The 22,212-nt window shown below is 41.8% G+C and overlaps 1 protein-coding gene and 1 long non-coding RNA gene across 4 annotated transcripts in view; one reads left to right on the top strand and one right to left on the bottom strand.

Annotated features, from left to right (window-relative positions):
* The window catches only part of TOP2B (DNA topoisomerase II beta), a 127,119-nt gene that overhangs the window by 16,005 nt on the left and 88,902 nt on the right, over positions 1-22,212 (top strand). For all 3 annotated transcript variants that reach the window (XM_039523125.1, XM_039523124.1, XM_039523126.1), the window contains exons 2-3: positions 14,885-15,058; positions 20,398-20,488. In XM_039523125.1, coding sequence (XP_039379059.1) covers positions 14,885-15,058; positions 20,398-20,488 — 265 coding nt within the window. The remainder of the gene's footprint in view (positions 1-14,884; positions 15,059-20,397; positions 20,489-22,212) is intronic.
* Positions 1,407-4,857, bottom strand: LOC120397393. Its single transcript, XR_005593775.1, has 3 exons — positions 4,761-4,857; positions 2,082-2,237; positions 1,407-1,468 (listed from the first exon to the last, which is right to left on the bottom strand). It is a non-coding gene; the product is annotated as an uncharacterized LOC120397393 (long non-coding RNA).

Genomic DNA, 22,212 nt, shown 5'->3' with positions numbered 1-22,212 from the left:
CAAGCCAGGAAAATTAAAGAAAAGGGTTATTTGCGGTAATAAAGTCCATTATTACTTTTCTGCAATTTTCTGCTGTTGGCCATCTGGGGCTGAGAGAGGGTACCCGAGGTTGTTTTTTTTTTTTGGGGGGGGGGTTCCCCGCTGTCAGCCACCCGGAGCTGAGAGTGGATGCCTAGGGCTGACAGTGGGGGTTCTTGTTCTCAGCCCCAGTGCAGCCAGGGCTCCCACTGTCAGCCCCCAGCATGGCTGGGCTCCTGCTGTCAAGATTGCAGTGGAAGCCTAATATTGCAGACTATGTAATCTCACAAATTAAGTAGGGCCTTATATATAATATTAAAAATGAAACAGAAGAGAGACTTATTCAGGCAGAGTACTGATAAAGTATGTTTAGCACCTCTATGGCTGGTCTAACTATAGCTATTTATCCTTCCCCATCTTCCCTGGGAAGATATAGTAGATGAATAGGGATTTCCTGCCATACCTAAAAGACTAGGGAGGTATTGAGCTGTTACTCTGGTTGCCATGGTAGGTAGCTATGCTGTAATATCCAGATTGTTTGCAGCTGCTTCTGCCAGTTGCCATGCCTCACTGCCACCACCTCACTCTCCCTGCTACAGCTCACCATGGAATAACACGAGGGAGGGCAGCCCAGATGTAGAACAATGAGAGAGAGAGAGATCAATCTTTTTGGCCCATTATTTAATTATTTCTAGCCCCTCACTATCTATTTTATAAGGCCCCATTGTGCACTGGTTCAGATTCAACCTGGTGTCACTCCCAACAGTAAACACTGCTATCTTTGGTGTTTCTAAGGGAGGATATTTTTTCTCTGAAAGTGGCCTCCTCACTGTATAGGAGTTTTCACTCCAGCTTCCTTCTCTGGGTGTAAAAGCTGTCTGGTGACATCAAAATAACATCAGCAAAAATAAAAATTTTGATGTGCTCCACATGCTTTCACAAGCTCTTCTTTGGCTATCCCACAATAAGAGAATGATGTCTGCCAACGGGGTTCAGTGGTGGGTTTTTAAGTGGCTGAAGACCCCAATTCGTCCCCTGCAGATTTTCCTACAGAAGTGACAAGTGTAACCTTGGAGGAGACATAGTTGTTGGCATGGAGGAGAGGCTTGCATGATCTAAAGACCCTCAGAACTACATCATCCAGAGCTTTCATACTCCTGGTAGGGTCCCCCTTGGCGAAGAGGTCTGAGGCTAGGCTCGACAGGCAGTGCTAACGCGGGTGGTTACTATTGAAATTATTCTCTCTCAACCTAAACAAATATTAGAGCTGAAATATTCCTCCCTGAAAAAGATAATGGGACACATCTGTTTCATGCAGTCCTTTGTCTTGAGATCAGATGCTCAGGCAGATCAGTTCCCAGCTCTCTTAATGCTGAAACTTTATTGAAGGCTGAGGTTATTCATGGAATCACTGGAAAAGTAGATTTACAACCCTGGCTCTTTCCAGACACTGTAGAAAGAAATACAGATCACAGGGCAAGTTGAAGTCCTGCAAGTACAAGAGGGAATACCACTATGGCTACACTACAGAGTTTACAGTAGTACAGTTGTACTGATGCAGCTGCACTGTTGTGGTGCTGCTAGTATAGACGCTCTAAGCTGACAGGAGAGAGCTATCTTGTCCACTTAATTACTCCAGCCCCTGCAAGTGGTGGTAGCTATGTTGGCAGGAGCTCTTCCCGTGACATAGCATTGTCCACACCAGTGCTTAGGTCGGTGTAACTCACATCGCTCTAGTGGGGTGGCTTATACACACCCCTGAGAGACATAACTTATACTGACCTAAGCTGTAGTGTGTACATTGCCTGAGTAGTAGCTTGAATATATCAGGGTGGTGCGGTGAGGTCAGTAGGTGCCTCACTGCAATCTACATAACTCCCACCCAGTGTTGTCTGGAGTTAGACCCCAGCTTTGGGGCAAATGGCTACCTGCATCTTTGGTCAAAATGAGGTCACCAGACATCGCCTGGAGCGGTACTTTATGAAGCTGTGCAAGAATCACAAGCACAGTCTTATCCCACATCTCATCTCAAACAGCCCAAGGAAATGCCAGGATATCATTACCACTTGATCTGACAAATGCTCCCAGGGTCTTCTCCAGGATCATGGTAGTATTGATATGGACTTCAACGAAAAAGGAAATTGATGTTTTGCTGATCAGGGCTCTGCAGAAAGCTGAAAAATACAGTGGTGTATTCCTGATAAACACAAACAGGGCACCTGCGAAGTAAATCATGGACATAGGCTAAGGATGACTCCTATTAGGTATAAGATCTTATTTCATAAGAATGTTAACAAAAGATGAAGTTAGTCATAAAGGGAACAAGTGGTGTCACAGAAATGAAAGTACAGTTCTCAGTGAAGCCTGTTGGGGGAATGGTGATCTCAGTGTCTCCTCTTCCCCCATCATCCCACCGGACCCAGCCACAGACTCCAGCTGGGAGTAGCAGCTGCAGAAGCAGCTAAAGCAGGAAACTTTAGATATTTCAGAGAACTTCCTATAGTTTTTGACTGGATTTTCTCTGCCCTCTGCTGATTAGCTGTTCGCACCAACCTGTCCCTCCCGTCCCAATCTCTTCACCTCAGGTTCACTCCACACTTGCCATTCCTTTCTTCTCCCCTTCCCTGACCCCTATGTCACCCTTCCCTAACTTTTTTCTTTCCATTTAGCTTATTGCCTCCTAAGTAACACCCTCTCCCCCTGAGAAAAATTTTTATAGAACTAACAGGCCATTTGCTTCCATCACAATATTCACTCTGCTTGTGTGTTAATACCCCTTCCCCACCCTATGTCTGCCATGTCTATATAGAGTGTAAGCTTTTCAGGATAGGGACTGTCTCTGTTCATACTGTGCCTAGAACAATGGGGCCCCATTCTTGGTTGTCCCTTAGGCACTACCATAATAAACATGATTCATATGAAGCCCACCCAGTAACTCCTTTCTAGTAATTATTCCCTCCCAATAATTATCTCCTTCACACCTCACCCTATCACATCAGTTTGCAGAGGTCCTTTTGTCTATTCTTCGCTTTCTTAGGTGGTGAATGCAGAGAAGTAAATTTTTTACGGGATCCTCTCATTTGTGAACAATCCTTATGTCAGATGCTAACTGAAGGTAATGGAGAAGGCTCATTCAGTTCCCAATGAATTCCAGGGAATGGGTACCAGAAAGAAAACTGTATCTGCTGGTAGAATGTAGGTATTTATTGAGATTTGGGAGCACTGTTATTTCTATGGGTAAGGCTTCTCCTGGTCATGATAGTCAATATCTCTGATGGTGTTTTCATGAGGAAGAACATGATCAGCCCACTCTAGAGAGAAAGTCAGCTTCTCCTGTTCTGGGCAGAGCAAAGTTTCTTATCTCTCTGCAGTGCCCATCAAGGGAAGGATGAACACCCAGGTTTCCATGGCATATTGCAGTAAGCAGAATGGAATCTGTATACACAGGTATCTTCATTCTTGGTGAGTCAGTTTGATGAATTCGTGATTGACCTCTTTGCTTTTAAAAAAGCAGTAAAGTGTCCTATGGCCTCTCCATGAATGATCTCTCAGAAACTTGGGTAATGAGAGAGACAAGGTGGGTGTGCAGCTTGAAAGCTTTTTTTTGTCTCCACCAACAGAAGTTGGTCCGTTTAAAGATACTACCTCACCCACCTTGTCTCTCTCATATCCTGGGACCGACCTGGCTACAACATTACTGCAGACTTGGATAATGTCACTTCTGTGTGTCTTCCGACCTCTTCCACTGCTGCCCAGGACCATGCCAGCAATAGAAATCAGAGAGCACCAGTGAAAGAAGTCAACAAACAAAACATATTCTCTGGGTGAAGCACAGTCCATAGTTTAACTACCACATTAAACAACTGAACCATAGCCTTGCATTCCTCCAAGAGGATATATGAAAAAGTCCAAGTAAAAGCTCAAATCTCTGTACTATAATGTTCTCAGAATGTTCAGGAAAAAGAAATGTTGTACAAAGCACAACATTAAATACTCCTTGATGGTATCATTTCTAATTCCAATCTCACAGGAATCAAGTGCACATCCTTGGATTCTCATTCTTGTCCTGTAAGTTGCTACCCAATTGAACCATTGTGGCAGGTGTCAGTGTACTTTCCATTCATTAAAAAAGATGTCCTGATAATTACTTTCTTCAGTAAGGTGAATTTTGAAGCTGTGAGCTTTCTCTAATGACACTGCGTATTGTACTTCTGATTTAGACATGTAGTCCTCATAACTATCATAGCAGCGAAGAGCCCTGTGGCACCTTATAGACTAACAGATGTATTTGAGCATGAGCTTTCATATGTGAATACCCACTTTGTCAGATACATGTAGTGGAAATTTCCACCTCTGTTAGTCTATAAGGTGCCACAGGACTCTTTGCTGCTTTTACAGATCTGGAGCTGTAAAAGCAGCAAAGAGTCCTGTGGCACCTTATAGACTAACAGACATATTGGATGCATGTGATAGATATGCTTGCTTTGATCTGCTTACTCTTGGAAGTCACCAAGGCTCCGTGCTGCAGGCTCCGTGCTGCCTGGGATCCCTAGGGACAGCTCTGTCCACCATTAGGGAATTTTTTCTTGAGAACCAACTCCCTGTAACATTTCATGAACCCCTAGGGGTTCACGAACCCCAGTTTGGGAACCACTGGTTTAGAAGTACATTATGAAGTACAACTAGTGATACAATTACTCTTCTGTCCTATAGCATGACTTATGATGTCTTCAGAGACAAACCTTGTGACTTAATCCTTTGACAACAGGCAGTGTAGCTTCCAAAACAAATCCGATTTCCTTATTGAAGAGTGACCATTGGTTTCTTGTGAACAACTGGATGCAGCATCAAAAGATGTTAACGGGTCTTTAGTACTGCCTGATGTGAATAAAGAAAAAACAGTATTGCAACATCATTTCACTTCAAGTAGTACAATAGAAAGAGGCATCTAGGGAAATGCAGATTTTCTAGAATTACATAGCAATTACTTTTCTAGAAGCAATGACTTGGGTGGATTTATAGACTATCCAAGGAAAATTTTGACATTAGCCTGTCTCAGTCACAGGCTTTTGGAAATGGAATTTCTTCACACTTTGGCAGGGTGGATTTGATTTAAATGAAATTAATTTAAATCATGATTTAAATCACTAGTCAGGAAAACTCGATTTAATCATGGATTTCTACATTAAAGTGCATTCTTGTTGGTTTTTATAATCTTAATATATATTCTTCACAACTCAGAGTCAGATGTAGGTTTCATTTTTAGAAGGTACACACTATACATTTTTAAGTGATTTATTTTGAAAAATTTTCAGATTAGTTTTACAGCTATATCAGAAAATGAATGATTGTTCGGTTATTTCATTTACCAAAGGTAATTGAAGCAGATATTTATGAAGTCATTGGGAGGTGAGCTATCTCCAATTCAATAGGTTAGTCATTAATATTTGGAGGACTTTCTTGCCATCCTGTATTAGGAGGAGAACATTACCAGACAGACATTTAAATTGTTTTATTTAACTAAAACAACAACGTTACATATTCTGATTTTTTTTTCTTAAACAGCAAACATATAATATTTTAACAAAACAATCAGTTAAACATTCAGGTTTTTTAAAATCAGGTTTGTATTTGTTAAAATTGTTTTTAACTAAAATAGTTAAATGAAATATTTATTTAAAAAAAAAATTAAATTGACTATGTCAGCCAGGTCAACAGGAGAAACTTAAAATATTGGCTTCTGCAGCTAACTCAGTAGTCTTCACCTTCATTTTCCTGTTTGTTCATAGTCTGGAAAAGAAAAACAAGCTTTCCTGTTTCTTCAGGTCCCAAACGATTTCTCAATTTGGAATGAATTAGTCCAAAGGAAGAAAATATTCTTTCTACACCGGCAGAAGAAGCTACTGCTGTTAAAAGTGAGATTATCACTTCAACAGTCTCTGAATCCAAGTCCTTAAGTGACTTCTACCAGTTCACTGGTGTGACTTTCTTTAAAATATCATCAGCAAACATATATTTCTTTAATGGCTCACCCTTAGCTCTGAAGTTTATTATAGTTGGCATTATGGAGGGATGATTGCTGGATGTCCATGTCTTAGCCAACTCCTCCTCTTCAGCAGTTAAGGTTTGACTCTGGGACCGAGTATTGAGAATATTTGTAAGAAAATGAGCTGGAGATAGTGCTTGTCCCATTCGTTTTTTTAATGTTTTTAATTTAACTCTGTTGTTGCATATTTCTCTTTTAAGCTTTCACTCAGTTCCTTCCAAATTTCAACAGTGTCAGCAATAAAAGAGCTATTTCCCTGCATTTTGTTCAAGGCTACAGAAATAGGCATCAGGGTACTCAGCATGTGTTAAACATTTCTCTTAAGCCCAATGTTGAGAACTTTGACTGTGACAGTGTCATCTATTTTTTCACGATTTTGTTCACAAACGGTCATCAGATTAGGCCAGTTCTCGATATAGTGCTCAAAACAGTCCACTACTGAGTTCCGTAGCACATCTTGTGGGGGAGTTAGCTTGGTTCTTCCCACTTTTTTCAGAGCAGCTGCTGCAAAGTGGTTGTTACGGAAGTATTTTGCAATTTCAACATTAGCCTTTATTCTGAAACACTGAAGTCTTTGGCTAGGAGGTGTATCAAATGAGCACTGCAACTGTATGTTATTAGCTTGGGACTCTCTTCACTTCCTTAATAATTTCTTCTAATCTTGTATACATTTGCAGCATTGTTTGTGACCAACCTGTGTACTAGACATTTGAATTTTTTTCGCAGTTTGTTATAGCTTTTACTGCTACTTCTTGTCAGTATTCTGCTGTGTGTACATTTCCTGAGGTATCAATTGTTTCTGTAAGGAAGACATTCACTTCTTCTGTTGTTACACAAGCACATACAACAGGATCATTGTGGACATTGCTCCACCCAGGTTAAAAATTTTACCCTCTAGACCTTTTGCACACTGCTCAGTTTTTCTTTCATACACTTTATCCAGCAATTTGCCTGCGACATCTGTTCTGTTGGGTGGACTGTCTCCTGGTCTTAATGACTGAACCATGTTAATGAAGTGTGGGTTCTCAATCAGATGGAAAGGAGCATTTGTTGCATAAACAAACCGGGCAGTTTTTTCATCAATTACCTCTTTTTGTAATCTGCTGGTTCTTACTACAAATTTATCTATGGTGGTTTCTGGATGATGAGATTTTTTTTTTCTTTTTGCTACATGTGATATACTGTGGTTATATGACATACATAATGTGACTGAAACACTATCATTGGCAGATAACTCTGAAACTATAGAAAGTGATGGTGATCTTGAAGGTGAATAGTCTTCAGAATCCTGTATGTTGAGGATGGATTCTCCTAAATAAAATAAGTCAATGCAGTTATTTAATTATTATTACCATACTGCTCATTTAGTATTTCTCACTACGTTCACTGACACTCACTACTACTTTAAAGGTGAAATTGTAAAAGGAAGATCTGCCTATTTCACCTATTTATTTTTTATCACAACTGCATCTAAAATGATAGTACCGTAGAGTAACAACTATATTTTTTGCTCAAATATGAGAATTCAAGAATAGTCCAGAAGGAAGACAGGCAGTCCTTAAGAAAGAAGTATGAAAGAAAAAAAATTACCAACCTGAAGATCCTGCATGTTCAGACATGTTCCTTTCATCGTCTTCAACACAGCTTCCTCCTGAGAAGGAATACTTCTCATGATGTTGTTTTATTCGGGCAACCAGGCCTTGCATTTCTTTGTTGCACTGTTTGCATTTTGCATGCATGCCTGTCTTACCCACCGATAGAGGAACTTCATTAAAATATTCCAAATTGGGTCTCTTTTATGGCCTGCTGCCATTATAGGTTTTCCCTTCTAGTGAGAGAATCATAGAATATCAGGGTTGGAAGGGACCTCAGGAGGTCATCTAGTCCAACCCTCTGCTCAAAGCAGGACCAATCCCCAACTAAATCATCCTGAATGGTATGGTAGATCTCAAATCTATGAAGGCTACGCTCAGAAAGACCTCAAGACTTCTGGAATATGCTGCTTAAACAGATTCACTTCTGTTTCTACTGCCTGTCCCTCCTTTCTCACATTTATCTCCAGACTTCTCCTTGTCCAGATCTATTCCGCCCCCAACAATCTTCTATTCATTGAACTTTTTGAAACTTTGTACTTTTAGAGAGAGGTAAGGGATTGACTCTGTGTACACAAATTTGCAGAGGGACAATAGGGTTGAGGTCTGTTATTTCTCACCTCTATTTATTTATTTAAAAACATTTTTGCTGTTAACAAGCATGTTATCTCTGGAGACACAAATCCACAGTTTGATAACTGCAAAACTAAGCATCTCTAATGGTATCGTCTGACTGAGCACTAAGTCCCATTGGATAGATAGAAAGATTAACCTAAATAATCTATACAGAAGCCCCTGGAACCCCATGATATTGGGTCCCTCCCTAATCCATGAACTATCAGAAGTCATTTATAAAACCTTTCTTAAACATTACATGAATATATTGCCTCATACTATAGAATTAGAATTTATAATCCCTATTCCATGATGAGATATCTTTGAGCTATAATGTATCTTAATTAAAGCTATCTTTAGAAAGGTTTTTTCCTCAAAAAGCATTTTATCAAAAAAATCCGATTTAAATTAAAAAAATCCGATTTTTTTAAAAAAAATCATTGATTTTTATCCGCCCTGCACTTTGGCCCAATTTAGGAAGGAGGGTGAAAATTAAGCATCCCCTTAAGTTAGTCCAGTCCCCACAGTAAACTAACTTACTTTAATTTAGGGACCATCTACAGGAGAAGGTTACACTGGTACAAGATAAGGTGTGAATTTAAACCAATATAGTTATATTGTTATAAATCACCATGCTGACAATCTTATTTCAGTATTTCCCTTTTTGGGGGAGGCCGGGAGGGGATTATCTTCTCTCTTTGGAAGGGGTTATGCTGATATAACTACAGTAGATTCTGTTTGTTAGCCAGCTCTTGCTTTCCAGCAAAAAGTTGCTATTATCTGTAAATTGCCAATAAGTGGAAGGCTAGTTGGGGCTGCAGCTTGGGAAGTGCTGGGACATGCCTTTTCTGTCTGCGTATCTGCAAGGTGCCATGCGACCATTGTTCAGCATGTCCCAGCACTTCCTTCTCTGGCTTCAGCCCAGCAAACCTGCCTGTCGGGCTGAAGCCAGGGAATGAAGCACTGTGACATGCAGAACGTGGGCTCCTGATGGAAGGGCAGGACACAGCCTGGAGAGTGCAGGGAGAGGTACTGTGCAACTCTGTTGGCCCCCAGGATCCCCGCTCCCCATGGAAAGTCCTGGCATCTGGGCTACAGCCCCCCTTGCCACTGCTGCACAGGCCACAGCCTTCCCTCCCTGCCTGCAGCCCCAGGACTCCGGCAGACGCTCCCATGTTAGGCACAGATACGAGCACCCCAGCCTGTTTATCTTCTGTGTCGGCAGTGGGTCCTAACCTGAGGAGGTTTGCTTCAGCCAGGGAAAGAGGTGCTGGGAAATACTGATGCCCCTCCAGTGCCAGGGCAGGATATAGGCTGGAGAGCACAGGGAGATACTGTGCAGCCCTAGTGTTTCCTTTCCTGCCTGCGGCCCTGAAAACCTGCACTTTCCAAAGAAGTTGTTAGTAAGCAGTGTGCCCGTTGCCAATATCTGAATCCCATGTACATTAAAGTCAATGGGATGGGATCAGTTCCTGGCAAATGTTGCTATTAAGTGACAGTTTTTAATATTGGGATAATGATTAAGCAGAATCTACTGTTTATAGGTTTAACTATGCCAGTAAAACAGGTAAAACTTTCTCATATAGATAAGCCCTTATGCTGATTGCCAAGAGTCTCAAGGTCCCAGTCCTGCAGCCAAAGATCATTGGAACATAAAGGAGTGCTAGTCATGGCTTCTGAGGGCATATCTATGCTTGACACACTACAGCAGCAGAGCTACAGTTGTGCCGCTGTAACACTTCAGTATAGACACTACCTACCTCACCCTTAGAAATCACATCTCTTTTGTTGGGCTATGTAACAGAGCGTGGCAAGCCCCCCTTGGCTTCTGCCTCTGATAGGCTCATAAAGTCACTCTGACACCCTGGGTTTTGTAACCACTGGTGCACTTTATTCTCAGGCTTGTTCCCACCACCATTTCACCACGTACAAGTAACCCTTCACCATCAGTGGGAGGGAGGGGAGAGCTACCTCCCTGTTTTCATTCCCTGCCTTTTCACTTTCCTCCTGGGGCTGGGTTCCTTCCGCTGAGGCTTTTATGCAGCCCCAGGCTAATTAGGTAGCAGCTGTTTCTGCCTCCCCAATTAGGGCTAGATTACTTCCAGCCCACTCTAATTCTCCCTAAGGAGGAGTGGGTGTGACAAAGGGCTGAATCTGTAGCCCTTCGTCCAGCTCTCTGTCACAGGCTGTTACAGGGTATGTCCATGAAGTATTAAGAAATTGATATAGTGAAATACAGAGTCTCACTGGGTACTGTGATTTAGCACTCAGGGTCCTGCTTCTGGGTTTTACTGGGATCACTTTACACTGGTTCTACATAAAGCTAGGTGAACAAGCCAACTGGGAATTCCTTTGACATAGGAGGATTCCCTGGATGGCACAGAGATGGCAGAATACCTGCATGTTACCCCCTTTCACTGCCTTTGGCTTGGGGGCATGACTGGAGAGCCATTGCGTTTGACCCCTTGGGTTTCGGATAGTTGAGTGTAAGTTAGAGCAGCTATTGGGCTGCTTTATCTTATAGCTCATGTGGCAGAAGAATCCTGGGTGTGGAAGGGAACAAAGGTAGTGTACTCTCAGCTGGTCTGTCCTCCCACAGCTGCACTGAGTTTAGAATCAGAGCCCAGGTGTCTGTACTGGTAAACTGGTTTGAGAGAAATGCATTTGCTTCTTTTTATGTAAACTTCCTTTCTGGACTCACCTACACAGTCCTGCTCCATTCTTTCTTCCTTCCCTTCCCTTTTCAGAAAACATGCTGAAACATGTTGGCCCTGTTGGTTTATTGATGCTTTTAATATTTATATCAGCAGTTGCTTCTAAGCCAGTGAATTGGCTGTGTGAGAGAAGACTGTTTCATATACCAGGAGAATATTGTCAGAATTATGTCTCTTACTAATTTCTCTGCCTGTCAGGCAAATGTGTAATATGGGCCCAGATATTTTTGTAGGGTGATTCCAATAAAAAGAATACTTATGTACAAATAAGGATAAACACCATAAAATTTCTGTATCTGGTCATTCACTAGATTTACCCTGGCTGACTCATAGAGGTGTTTCAGTAAAGCCTGCCGCTCTAAAAGGATTTAACCTCTCCTTTGGAGTTTATGCTGTGGGAAGGAAATATTTAGCTTTAACCAGGGGTTGATCTTTGGGAGATTAATTAGCACAGGGTTTCTCAAACGGGTTGCCGCTTGTGTAGGGAAAGCCCCTGGTAGGCTGGGCCGGTGTGTTTACTTGCCCCGTCCGCAGGCCCACACCGCTTCCAGCAGCTCCCATTGGCCCAGAGCAGCGATCCGTGGCCAGTGGTAGCCGCGATCGGCCGGACCTGCGGACGGCGCAGGTAAACACACCGGCCCGGCCCGCCAGGGGCTTTCCCTACACAAGCGGTGACCCCTGTTCGAGAAACCCTGAATTAGCACGTTACTGGAAGACTTAGCCATACTTCTCCTCCTCCTGCTCCCTCCCACTCCTGTGAACTGTTCAAGTTACAACTGTGATTTTATTGTCCTCTCCTTACACCAATGGATAGGAGGTTGTGTCTGTTTTCTGTCATAGTAGATTTGCCACCTATTTTACTGATGACAGTCCTGCATCCAGCTTAGCTTCATCATAAACCAATGTAAACCAGGGTTAAATCCAGTCTTAATTTCTCAGTGGGCTAAACAGGATGTGTGAATTATGTTTGGTGTGCTTTAAGGCCTAAATTCCAGAAGACATTCCTGTTCAGGACAGCACCTTTACCTGTTCTTAAGCCCCCCTGAAATCGATTGGGGCCTAACAATTCACACCAAAATTTAAAGGAATACATATATTTATCTGGTTGGAAAACCATTCCCAGAGAGTAGTTATCAGTGGTTCACAGTCATGCCGGAAGGACATAACGAGTGTGGTCCCATAGGGATCAGTTCTGGGTCTGGTTCTGTTCAATATCTTCATCAGTGATTTAGATAATAGCATAGTACATTTATAAAGTTTGTGGATGATACCAAGCTGGGAGCAGTTGCAAGAGCTTTGGAGGATAGGATTAAAATTCAAAATGATCTGGACAAACTGGAGAAATGGTCTGAAGTAAATAAGAGGAAATTCAATAAAGACAATTGCAAAGTACTCCATTTAGTAAGGAACAATCAGTTGCACACACATACAAATGGGAAATGACTAGCCTAGGGATCTGGGGGTCATAGTCGACCACAAGCTAAATATGAGTCAACACTGTAACGCTGTTGCAAAAAAAGCAAACATCATTCTGGGATGTGTTAGCAGGAGTGTTGTAAGCAAGACACGAGAAGTAATTCTTCTGCTCTGCTCTGAGCTGATTAGGCCTCAACTGAAGTATTGTGTCCAGTTCTGGGCACCCATTTCAGGAAGTATGTGGACAAATTGGAGAGAGTCCAGAGAAGAGCGACAACAATGATTAAAGGTCTAGAAAACAGGACCTATGAAGGAAGATTGAAAAAATTGGGTTTGTTTAGTCTGGAAAAGAGAAGACTGAGAGGGAACACGATAGCAGTTTTCAAGTACATAAAAGATTGTTACAAGGAGGGGGGAGAAAAATTGTTCCTTTTAACCTCTGAGGATAGGACAAGAAGCAGTGGGCTTAAATTGCAGCAAGGGAGGTTTAGGTTGGACATTAGGAAAAACTTCCTAACTGTCAGGGTGGTTAAGCACTGGAATAAATTGCCTAGGGAGGTTGTGGAATCTCCATCATTGGAGATTTTTAAGAGCAGGTTAGACAAACACCTGTCAGGAATGGTCTAGATCAGGGGTTCTCAAACGGGGGGTCAGGACCCCTCAGGGGGTTGCGAGCTGTCAGCCTCCACCCCAAACCCTGCTTTGCATCCAGCATTTATAATGGTGTTAAATATATAAAAACATTTTTTTAATTTATAAGGTAGGGTCGCACTCAGAGGCTTGCTGTGTGAAAGGGGCCACCAGTACAAAAGTTTGAGAGCCACTGATCTAGATAATACTTAGTCCTGCCATGAGTGCAGGGGACTCAAGGTCCCTTCCAGTCCAATGATTTTCGTTGTTTAGAGTAGTGTTAGTTGAATTAGTTCAGAGTTAATACATTTAAACACAGAGTTGAAATTCACAGTGTCCTTATCTCAGAAACAGAAAGAAGCCTAATTTAAAGCACAGTAACTCCTTGCTTAACGTTGTAGTTATGTTCCTGAAAAATGCAACTTTAAATGAAACGATGTTAAGCGAATCCAATTTCCCCATAAGAATTAATGTAAATGGGGCGGGGTTAGGTTCCAGGGAATTTTTCACCAGACAAAAGACTATTATATATATATATATATATATATATATATATATATATATATAATATATATATATACACACACACACACACACACACACACACAAGTTTTGAACAAACAATTTAATACTGGTACACAGTGATGATGATTGTGAAGCTTGGTTGAGATGGTGAAGTCAGAGGGTGGGATATTTCCCAGGGAATGCCTTACCATCAATTGATGAACTAGCAATCGGCTGAGCCCTCAAGTGTTAACCCATTATTGTTAATGTAGCCTCACACTCTACAAGGCAGGATGGAGGGAGGGGAGATAGCATGGTGCGTGTGCGCGCACACGCACGCAAACACACACACCCTTTCTCTCTCTCTCAGTGGTTTGAGCATTGGCCTGCTAAACCCAGGGTTATGAGTTCAATCCTTGAGGAGGCCACTTAGGGATCTGGGGCAAAAATCAGTACTTGGTCCTGCTAGTGAAGGCAGGGGGCTGGACTTGATGACCTTTCAAGGCCCCTTTCAGTTCTAGGAGATAGGTATATCTCTTATTATTATTGCCCCTTTAAGTATATTGACCCCACTCTAAGTACACTGCCTTTTTAAGTAGCTCAGCAAGTTGAGACAGCAGCTGTTGCCAGTACTCTCCCTCCGTCCTGAGCCCTGTCGTGTCCCCCACTTGCTCTATGGAGATGGGGTAAGCAGGGGGAGGGGGACACCCTGACATTAGTCCCCCTCTTCCCCTGCCCCCTCTGCACAGCAAGCAGGAGGCTCCCGGGAGCAGCTCCAAGGCACAGGGCAGGAGCAGCACATGGCAGTGCAGGGAGGGACAGCTGAACTGCTGGCAATTGATAGCCTGCTGGGCGGCTACCGCACAGGGAACTTAGGGAAATGGGGAGTTGATGGGGCTGCCAGTCCGCCCTGGTTCCAAGCCCCAACCAGTTAGCTCCAATGGGCTGCTCTTCCTGCAAGCAGTGGACAAAGCAGGTGGATGCCAAACAACGTTATAAGGGAGTATTGTGCAACTTTAAACTAGCATGTTCTCTAATTAATCAGCAACGACTTTAAGTGAGGAGTTACTGTATTCCTTTTGTAACATGCTGTTTTACCTTAATATATCACACAAAGAGTATGTTGCAAGAGGTTTAAAACCTGTGGGAATTAGTATGCAAACCATCTAGTAATAGGCTGAATTATTTCTGTAACCAGTGTTCTGAGTTAAATAATTGAATTTGAAATGAATCTCTAAATTAATTTAAACCTCACTCAAGATTTGTTTATAGCTTTAGAAAGTTATAAAGATGAATTGTTAACTTTATAAACTAGATTGTTAGTAACATGCCTCATTCTCTTTTTTTAGACTCTGTTTGATAATCAGAACAATGCATCAAAAAAAGAAGAGTCAGAAAACGTTAGTAAAAATGATAGTTCAAAGAAGATGTCAGTTGAGAGAGTTTATCAGAAAAAGACTCAACTTGAGCATATCCTCCTCCGTCCGGATACGTACATTGGATCCGTGGAACCTTTAACTCAGGTGAGTTTCCATTAAATTTACAGTTTTCCTGGTGTTCTGACATTTCAAAGAAGAAACTACTGTTGTGGCTGTTCTATTCCAGAATATCATGTTGAAAGGTTTTATAGTTTGTCCATGCATGCATTGAAATAGGTCAGGAGAGGCATTTTTAGCAGTGTTTGTTCCTTTTGAAACAACATATGCTCAGAGAATTTTATGGAGCTCAAATCCAGTATGCTGATAGTCTTAATTTATTTATGTTATTGTCTTCTTTGGATGCCTACTATTTCATATTCAATACTTGATGAGTTTACCTGCCTCATTTTTAGATAGAGAATAGAGAGAAGACTCTTTATGGGATATATCTGTATATGTGCATTATTTAAAGAACATTATTATAACATTATTTAAAGAGCTCAAGACATCAGCAAAAGTAGTGTGTGTGTGTGTGTATACATATATATATCTATATATATAGATAGATAGATAGATAGATACACACACATACACACACAATATAATATTGGCTAGCAGACTCCTCTTGCTGATGTCTTGAGTTCTTTAAACAATGTTGCACATCCCCAGGAAGCTATGGAGGTTCATCATGAAGCTCTCCTGAGCTCAGTTGTGATTTCCCCTTTAAAAAAAACTCTAATTTTCTCCAAATGTTTCTGTGTCTCTCTCTCTCCTAGCATAGCAACAGCAGTCTGGTTAGGAGAAGGACTTTACTGAAATAGGGCGTAAAGCTGGGGAGACTTATAGAAGCAGCAACTTTTTTCTATCGTGGGTTGCAACAATAGGGAGTTCAAAGGGCCATTGTTTTGTACTCATGACTTGAGCAGCAGAGCTAGCAGCTCTCTCCGCAGCAGACAACCACATTGTTTGGGGAAAATTTCAGCATTTGTGGCGCATCTCTTGGCATTTGAACACCATTGGAAGCCAGGCTCTGCCACCACAGATCCTACCGAGTGGCCAGCTTCAGCCTTCACTCTGTAGGCGATAAAATGTACCAGCTGGAACCCCTGAAATGACTCTGGTGGTTCATTCCTTTTGCGTCAAGTGCCCAGGGAGGGCCATAACACTAATATCCACATGTTCACTATCGCATTCAAAACGGATGTATTCTGAGAAGAACACAAGGAAGGTGTTCAGACAGGAACTCCTCCCACCAGCTCTCAAATTTTAAAGTGATTCATTATCTAAATATGCTGTTGATTTGGAGGAGAATCAGTTCTCCATTTACCTACTAAGGAAACACCCCCACCCCAAAAGTCCTGATTTGTGACAAATTTCTCCGAAGTTATCCTTAAAAAGTTAAACTGCATAGCTTTACATGGTCTAGAATTATTTAGTCCTCCTTGAAGAGTTCCAAAACTCAAAGGAGCATAGCTTAGCTACTACAGAGTCTAAAATTAAGAAACATATGAAGCTCTACAAAGTTAAGAGGTGCAGCCCCTCCTCCCTGAAGGATCTAAGGAGGCATCAAAAGCTATTGTCTCTGCTCTCCTGTGAGGATGAGGAGACTTCCAGCTTCCTCTCAAAGCACTCTCATTTGGACGGCTCCAGAACTCTTTCCATCCATGGTGAAGTGGAAAAGTTGGCGAAACTCATTCATTCACTCTGAAAATAGATTTCAATAGTTAGGATGAGATACAAATAGAGCAAATCTGTCTCATCCTTGAATCTCTAGAGCAGCGGTTCTCAAACTGGGTCGTGACCCCAAAGTGGGTCATGACCCCGTTTTAATGGCATCGCCAGGGCTGGCTTAGACTTGCTAGGGCCCGGGGACAAAGCCCAAGGGCTTCGGCCCTCGGCAGCAGGGCTCAGGTTAGAGGCCCCCTGCCTGGACCTGAAGCCCTTGGGTTTGGCTTTGCCCCCAGCCTGGGGAAGTAGGGCTTTGGCTCTGCCCTCCCCCCCTCTCCCCCGCCGGGTGGTGGAGCTTGGGCGGGCTAAGGCTTCGGTCCCCCCTCCTGGGGGGAGTAATGTTTGTTGTCAGAAGGGGGTCACGGTGCAGTGAAGTTTGAGAACCCTGCTCTAGAGAAAACTGTGGACACAAAATGATTAAACTCAGAAGGAGCAGCATTAAGAGGTCCTGCTGTACCTAGTATATTAAAATTATACTAGGTACAGCAGGACAAGTCATACAAGTTCTCTTTGGCATCTCGAATTTGTTATGTAATACTTATTACTGATTTATATTATGGTAGCCAGTTCCTTCTAAAATGGTCTTTTCTGAAACCTAACACCGAATTATCCAAAGGGCTAATAGAATTATAGCTCACACAACCAGGTTGACATCTACTTGGTGAGCAGAGAGATCTCATGTATTAATTATTTGTAGTACAGTAATGCTCAAAGGCCCCAGTCAGATCTGTCCCTGTTGTACAAACACATAGTAAGAGACTACCCCTGTTGTGAAGACCTTACAATCTAAATAGACAAGATGGAAAAGTGGCAGGACAAAGGGATGGAACATAAAAGCAGAGTGACTGTTGGTAAAAGTCATGCTAATTACTTTTTTGTTTTGGTTTTTAATAGGTAAGTAGGATGAATAAATAGCAAGGGAATAGACAAGACAGAGGAAAAGGGAAAAAAACATTGAGTGGGGGAGAGGAAGGAAGGCTGTAGAAAGGCCTAGAGAATGGGATTGAGCTCTGGAGCTGGAAGATTGTGAGGGATCTAAATTGAAGAGAGTCTGGTGATATCACAGGAGTCTGGGGAATCTGAGGGCAGGCTCCTGCCATGGGAGTCTTTGTCCCCAGTAGGTACTGCTATACTTTCTTCAAGCTCATAGGCCTGGGAGTAGAGCTGCATGGGGCTTGATGCCCCAGGAAAATTTCCCTTCCCCCCAAAAAGCAAACAAACAATGTGGTCTGGAGGGTTCAGGAGAAGTCCCATTGGATTATGCCTCTGCCCCCAGTATTACTGCCCGGAGAGTGTCTTGCTCCTGGGGCTGATGCTTTACTTTTCAAAGTGCATGTGTCAGGGTTCCCTCCCAACGCTGAACTCTGGGGTACAGATGTGGGGACCTGCATGAAAGACTCCCTAAGCTTCTTTTTCACCAGCTTAGATTAAAAACTTCTCCAAGGCACAAATTCCTTTCCTTGTCCTTGGATGGTATTGCTGCCACCACCAAGTGATTTAAACAAACATTCAGGGAGGGGCCACTTGGAGCCTTATCCTCCCCAAAATACCCCCCTAAGCCCTTTACCCCCTTTCCTGGGAAGGCTTGAGAATAATATACCAACCAATAGGTTAACAAAGTGAGCACAGACCAAATCCCTGTTTTTTAGGACACTGAAAATTAATTAGGTTCTTAAAAGAAGAATTTTATTAAAAAAAAAAAGTAAAAAATTACACCTGCAAAATCAGGATGGAAGATAACTTTACAGGGTAAATAAAAAGATTTAAAACACAGAGGCTTCCCCTCTGACTTTGCTTCCCAGTTACAAAACAGGAATAAAATTACCCCTTGGTCTCTCTCTTTGTCCCGAGAGGGAACCCCCCTGCCCCCCCGATTTGAAAGTCTCTTCTTTCCCCATCAGTCCTTCTGGTCAGGTGCCAGCTAGGTTAATTGAACTGATTAACCCCTTACAGGTAAGTGATTCCGTACCTCTGGCTAGGAGGGATTTGATGTTACTGCATACATAAAGGTTTTTACCTTCCCTTTATATTTATGACAGTATGTCACTGGATAAGCGGGGCCCTGAGAAGCCACATTCTTCTCCTAATCTAGACAAGCATTGTATGAAGAGAGATTATATATATAAAAACTGCCATATGTTTCAATACTGATTGTTTTGTCAGCTGCTAAAACAAATAAATACAAATAAATCCTTCCCTGCTGACAAAAAAATCTTTCCCTTCTCCTTTGGAAGAAAAGTCCTGTCAACCTAGGTATGTGGGGGAGGTAGAGTATCATCTGCCTCAGGAGTTTAGTTCCTCCTTCAAAACCACTCAAAAGTACAGTGTATTGTTGCCTCAGAGTTGTTTTCTTCTCCCTGAAATCTTTACCACTATTTATAACTTGCAAAAGAATTTTCAGACATGAAAACAGGAGAGAAAGAGAGGGAGCATTTGTTTCACCTGCTATATCTCTTTTCTTTCTAGTTTCTGAGCCTGACAAATCATTGACTGAATGTTAAGTGTAATATGTGGAATAGATATCCCTAGATAGCTCTACATATTTTATGCTTGTCTGTCCTGCAGATACTTGTGTATATTTATGTATGCATATCAGTAAATACAATATAAATGTTTGTATACCTATGTATATAGTCCATTTGAATCGCTGCAGATACAAGTGAATTAACTCCATGTTTAACACACTTATCAGTATTGTTACAGCTTTGGGAATAATGTCACGTGGGGTTTCTTATAGTAGATGTGACTTAACCTGAACCAGATTGATTGGTTTGGGTCTACCCGTTAGCTGCATGGAAAAGTAAAAATCACAATAGTATTGTCAAACCTGAAAACTAGGAAAGAAATTAAGCAAGACAATTTTTTCCTTTTCTCTGTGGTGTGCACTTCTGAGAGCTCAAAACCAGCAGATCGCCCATTTGTAATAAAACCATGTTTTATGGAGAATAGTATGTACACCAGTGTAGGAGGAGGCATTTATAAGTTCTCAGTGGCATTTAGGGGCTTGTTACCAAAGCTAGGTTTATAGCTAGCTAGGAAAAGTATTATGTTAATGTGATGTAGAGACAAAAATGTTGTGCATCTGTGCAAGATTACCAGGTTCAGAGTGTGTTTGTTGGTATTTTTAGTATATCCAGCTGCTGAAATGTAACCTATCATGATTTGTTATTTATCCTGCTAAGGTAAAATTTGTACATAATACTATTTCTGACCATGGATTTGACTGTGAACCCCGGGAAAGTGAGAAGTTATTGTATGCCACCTTTGTATCTTCTGAATTCTGGGCTGTTCTAGAGGTTGAAATGGTCCTCATTGTAAGTTAGAGCAGCCTGCACTATATTTCCTATGGGCTCCCAGAGTGGAATGTAGAGGCCAGAGAGGTAGACAGAATCTGTCCCCATAATTGTAATATGAAGTAAGTGGAAAGTAAATAGCTGCAATAGCTTAACCTGTGGGTTACCTAACATAATAGGTCAATCAAATGGTTACAAAATGCCTCAGATATAAACATAGAAGCAATTACCACTTTTCTCTTTTTTTTTTTTTAACTTTGAAGGGCTGTTAAGTAATGTTAAGTAAGATATATGGCGAAGAGATTAAAATAAAATTTTATATTGAATTCTTGAAATGTTAAATAATCCATATTGTATCAACATGAACATTTCATTTTGAATCCAAGACAATAAGTATTTTTATTTTATTTTGTTTATATGTAGTTAATGTGGGTTTATGATGAAGAGGTCGGAATGAATTGCAGAGAAGTTACCTTTGTCCCAGGCTTGTACAAGATCTTTGATGAAATTCTTGGTAAGTGTTTTTAATAATGATAATGTTTTTACAGCTCTGCAGCACATTTCCTCCTGAAGGTTCTGAAAGCACCTGACATATTAAAAAGATACAAACTACGCACAGAGATACTTTGATCCACTACTGAAATGAAGCAGTTTAGAAAAGGAGGTGAAGCAATTTAGGAAGAGGTACTATCTCCAGTTAAAACTGCAGAGCCCTGCACACTTAACACACTTGATTTAGTCTAGACTCAGATGAAAGAGTACCATCTCCTCAATCACCAATGCTGTCTCCTGTAATACAAAGGTGTCTCTTGGAAATTTAATGTGCAAGCATTTGACTCACCATGACCTCTCTCATCCTGAGACATTTGGCTTTATAACAGGCACAGAAATTGCAGGCTTTGAGCCACTGGAGGGTGTAACTTCCCAACAGGGAACTATCCCTTGACTCTGCTGAGGTATTAGTCTTAATAGATTTCAGAGTAGCAGCCGTGTTAGTCTGTATCCACAAAAAGAACAGGAGTACTTGTGGCACCTTAGAGACTAACACATTTATTTCAGCATAAGCTTTCGTGGGCTACAGCTCACTTCTTCGGATGCATAGAACGGAACACACAGACAGGAGGATTATCACTTCAAAGGTTTTTTTCTCCTGCTGACAATAGCTCATCTCAATTGATTGGACTCTTCCAGTTGGTATGCATACTTCCACCTTTTCATGTTCTCAGTATGTATAAATATCTCCTGTCTGTGTGTTCCATTCTATGCATCCGAAGAAGTGAGCTGTAGCCCACGAAAGCTTATGCTGAAATAAATTTGTTAGTCTCTAAGGTGCCACAAGTACTCCTAGTCTTAATAGAGTTAATCCTTTGGCTGGAAAGTGATTTTTAAGGTCTTGAGGTTGGCAGTGGTCCTTCCACGTACCATGTGTGAACAGAAGTCAGTGGGAGTTTTGCTGTTTACTTCATTGAGGTCAGAATTTTACCCTATACCTGTAAAGCTGTGCTGACATCTGAAATGAAAAGGAAAGAATACATTCTTCTTTGAGTAGTGTCCCTGTGGATACTCCGCTCTAGGTGTTTGTGTCCTTGCACCTAAGATTGGAAATTTTTGGTTGCAGTGTCCGTTTGGGCCGCACATGTGTTCTCCCTGTCTCACGCCACATTCAATTGCTATATAGAGCTATACAGCCAACTGCCCTCAGTTCCTTCTGAACTGCCCTTGGCTTGACATGGAGTCTTAGCAGAGCCCATTCACAGAGATTTCTCTTGGTGTTTCCTCTTAATAATTCCTTTTGTTAGTAGCAATAGCTCTTTGGTTGGTTGGATCTCTCTCTTTTCTTCTCATTTCATTTCCTTAAAAATTATTATTTTTATTTTTCTCTTTCAATTCTAGAATTGTATATATTAGACTTCCCTAGTTCTTCTCATTAGGGAAGTGAACCCTAAAAAGGGTATGCCCAGCTCCCTTGGGTATAAACATTGTGTCTCCTGTCAGGAAGCCATTCCTGTCAGTGACAGCCATTCCCGCTACATTCGCTGCCTCGGAGAGAGAGACATGCCTCAGAAGTGCATGTTTTGCCTCAGATTAAAGGCAAGACTCTGAGTCATGAGCTGAAATTAAGACTATTAATGATGGAAAGCTCATTCTGACCAGACTCCGACCCTGGCCCTGGGGATTCCACGCCCCCTCTCCATCCCCCCCGCCAACAACAATCCCCATCAAGACTGACAGCAGCAT

This window comes from Mauremys reevesii, linkage group 2, assembly GCF_016161935.1.
Source record: "Mauremys reevesii isolate NIE-2019 linkage group 2, ASM1616193v1, whole genome shotgun sequence".
In the NCBI taxonomy this organism is placed as follows: Eukaryota; Metazoa; Chordata; order Testudines; family Geoemydidae; genus Mauremys; species Mauremys reevesii.
Note: the sequence above shows the minus strand (reverse complement) of the source record. Positions and strands in the feature narration are given on the sequence as shown.